Source organism: Myotis davidii, unplaced genomic scaffold (genome assembly GCF_000327345.1).
Source record: "Myotis davidii unplaced genomic scaffold, ASM32734v1 scaffold164, whole genome shotgun sequence".
Lineage (NCBI taxonomy): Eukaryota > Metazoa > Chordata > Mammalia > Chiroptera > Vespertilionidae > Myotis > Myotis davidii.
Genome location: NW_006296417.1, coordinates 610,381 through 611,837, shown reverse-complemented (window position 1 = coordinate 611,837; position 1,457 = coordinate 610,381). Strand labels below are relative to the sequence as shown.

At 64.5% G+C, this 1,457-nt stretch overlaps 1 protein-coding gene across 1 annotated transcript in view; it reads right to left on the bottom strand.

The window, feature by feature from the left end:
* Window positions 1-1,457, bottom strand: part of APBA2 (amyloid beta precursor protein binding family A member 2) — a 17,595-nt gene that overhangs the window by 4,557 nt on the left and 11,581 nt on the right. The window contains exon 5 of the mRNA XM_015569103.1: window positions 1,263-1,453. Within this exon, the coding sequence (XP_015424589.1) occupies window positions 1,263-1,453 (191 nt within the window). The remainder of the gene's footprint in view (window positions 1-1,262; window positions 1,454-1,457) is intronic.

Sequence of the window (1,457 nt, the reverse complement as noted above, 5' to 3'; positions counted from 1 at the left end):
AGCACGACCCGAGTGAGCGGATGGCCCGGTGGACAGCGGCGTGCTGCCCTCGCCGCGACGCCATCACAGGTGCCTGTTCTGTCACACCCGCCTCGGGCACGTGCGTGCCTGAGCACTGCGTGAGGCCACCTGCCCCAGCCCATCTGCGGGCCCCCATCACGGCTGACGGGCGAGGACGCAGGCGCCCGCTTTGGGACGGGGTCAGCAGCCCCGTGGAGCCCACACCCTTATCTTCCCATCCACAGAGCAGAAGCTGCGTGAATGCCCCCCAGAAGCCTGGGCGCGGACGCCCTGCTGGGAACCCTGGGGGAGGGGGGGTCGCGGGCCTCCCTCAAGAAACCCGCGTTCCGCTCAGCGCTCCGGGAGGAGGGTCGTGTGGGCGCTCGGCCGCCACGGTCACCGGCTCGCAAATGACCACAAAGACAAGAGAAGCCAAAGACTCACTGCAAACAGCCCGTGGCGGGAGGAGTTCCTCCCCGTTTTTACAAACGGTCCCTTCCCATCCAGGCGCCTTTCAAGCTTGTGTTCCAGGATTTTTGCTCAAAACCTTCTGGCTAAGAAGTGGGCTGGGCCCTGGCCGGCGTGGCTCAGCGGACAGAGCGTCGGCCTGCAGACTGAAGGGTCCCGGGTTCGATTCCAGTCGGGGCACAGGCCCGGGTTGGAGGCTCAATCCCCAGTCGGGGGCGTGCAGGAGGCAGCCGAGCCACGATCCCTCTCATCATGGATGTTTCTCTTTCCCCGTCTCCCTTCCTCTCTCTGAAGTCAGGGGAAGGGGGCCTGAACCTCACGCTGTCCGTGCACGGGTGTGAGAAGGGCGGCACTTACTCAACGGCCAGGTTTGCAAACAAAGAACAAAGGCCCTCCCGTCCCGCACGCCTGTCACACGCCAGAGTCTGCGGCGAGGAGGCGTCCCCAGGCGAGCGGGAGCTTCTATTACCGGGCTGAGTAAATTAAACTTAATGAGTCTGTAACTATCGGAACAGTTTAATTAATTCTCCACAGGGGGCCCGGCATGAACGCGTCACGTGGCCGCTCCGATGCCCCCCTTAAACACGTCTGTGTGAGCCCAGCCCCCGACTCTCAGAGCCTGAAAGGAAAAGGGCCAGGACTGTTGTCCCCTCGGGGGCGGGTGCACCGTCTGCCGCTTCATTCAAAAGCCTGTGTCTCCCGAGGGAAGAGGAAGAGCCGTTTGCACGTCACCCATGTTTCCGGTGGGACCCCCCCTTGACCCGCTCAGCACACAGGGACCCGCGGCTACCCACCGCCTTCTTCTTAATCTTAGCCGCTTTCTGCATCCTCTGGCAGCGTGGGGAGGAGACAGGAGGCGCAGAGTTAGAGCGTGTCGGGGTCCACACCCCAGCGCTCGGACCTCCTGCCCAGGGGACGGGGAGCGGCCACCCCCAGTGGGCACAGGGCCCGAGGGCGAGGCTGAGGAGGGCACAGCAGGCAGGGCCCGC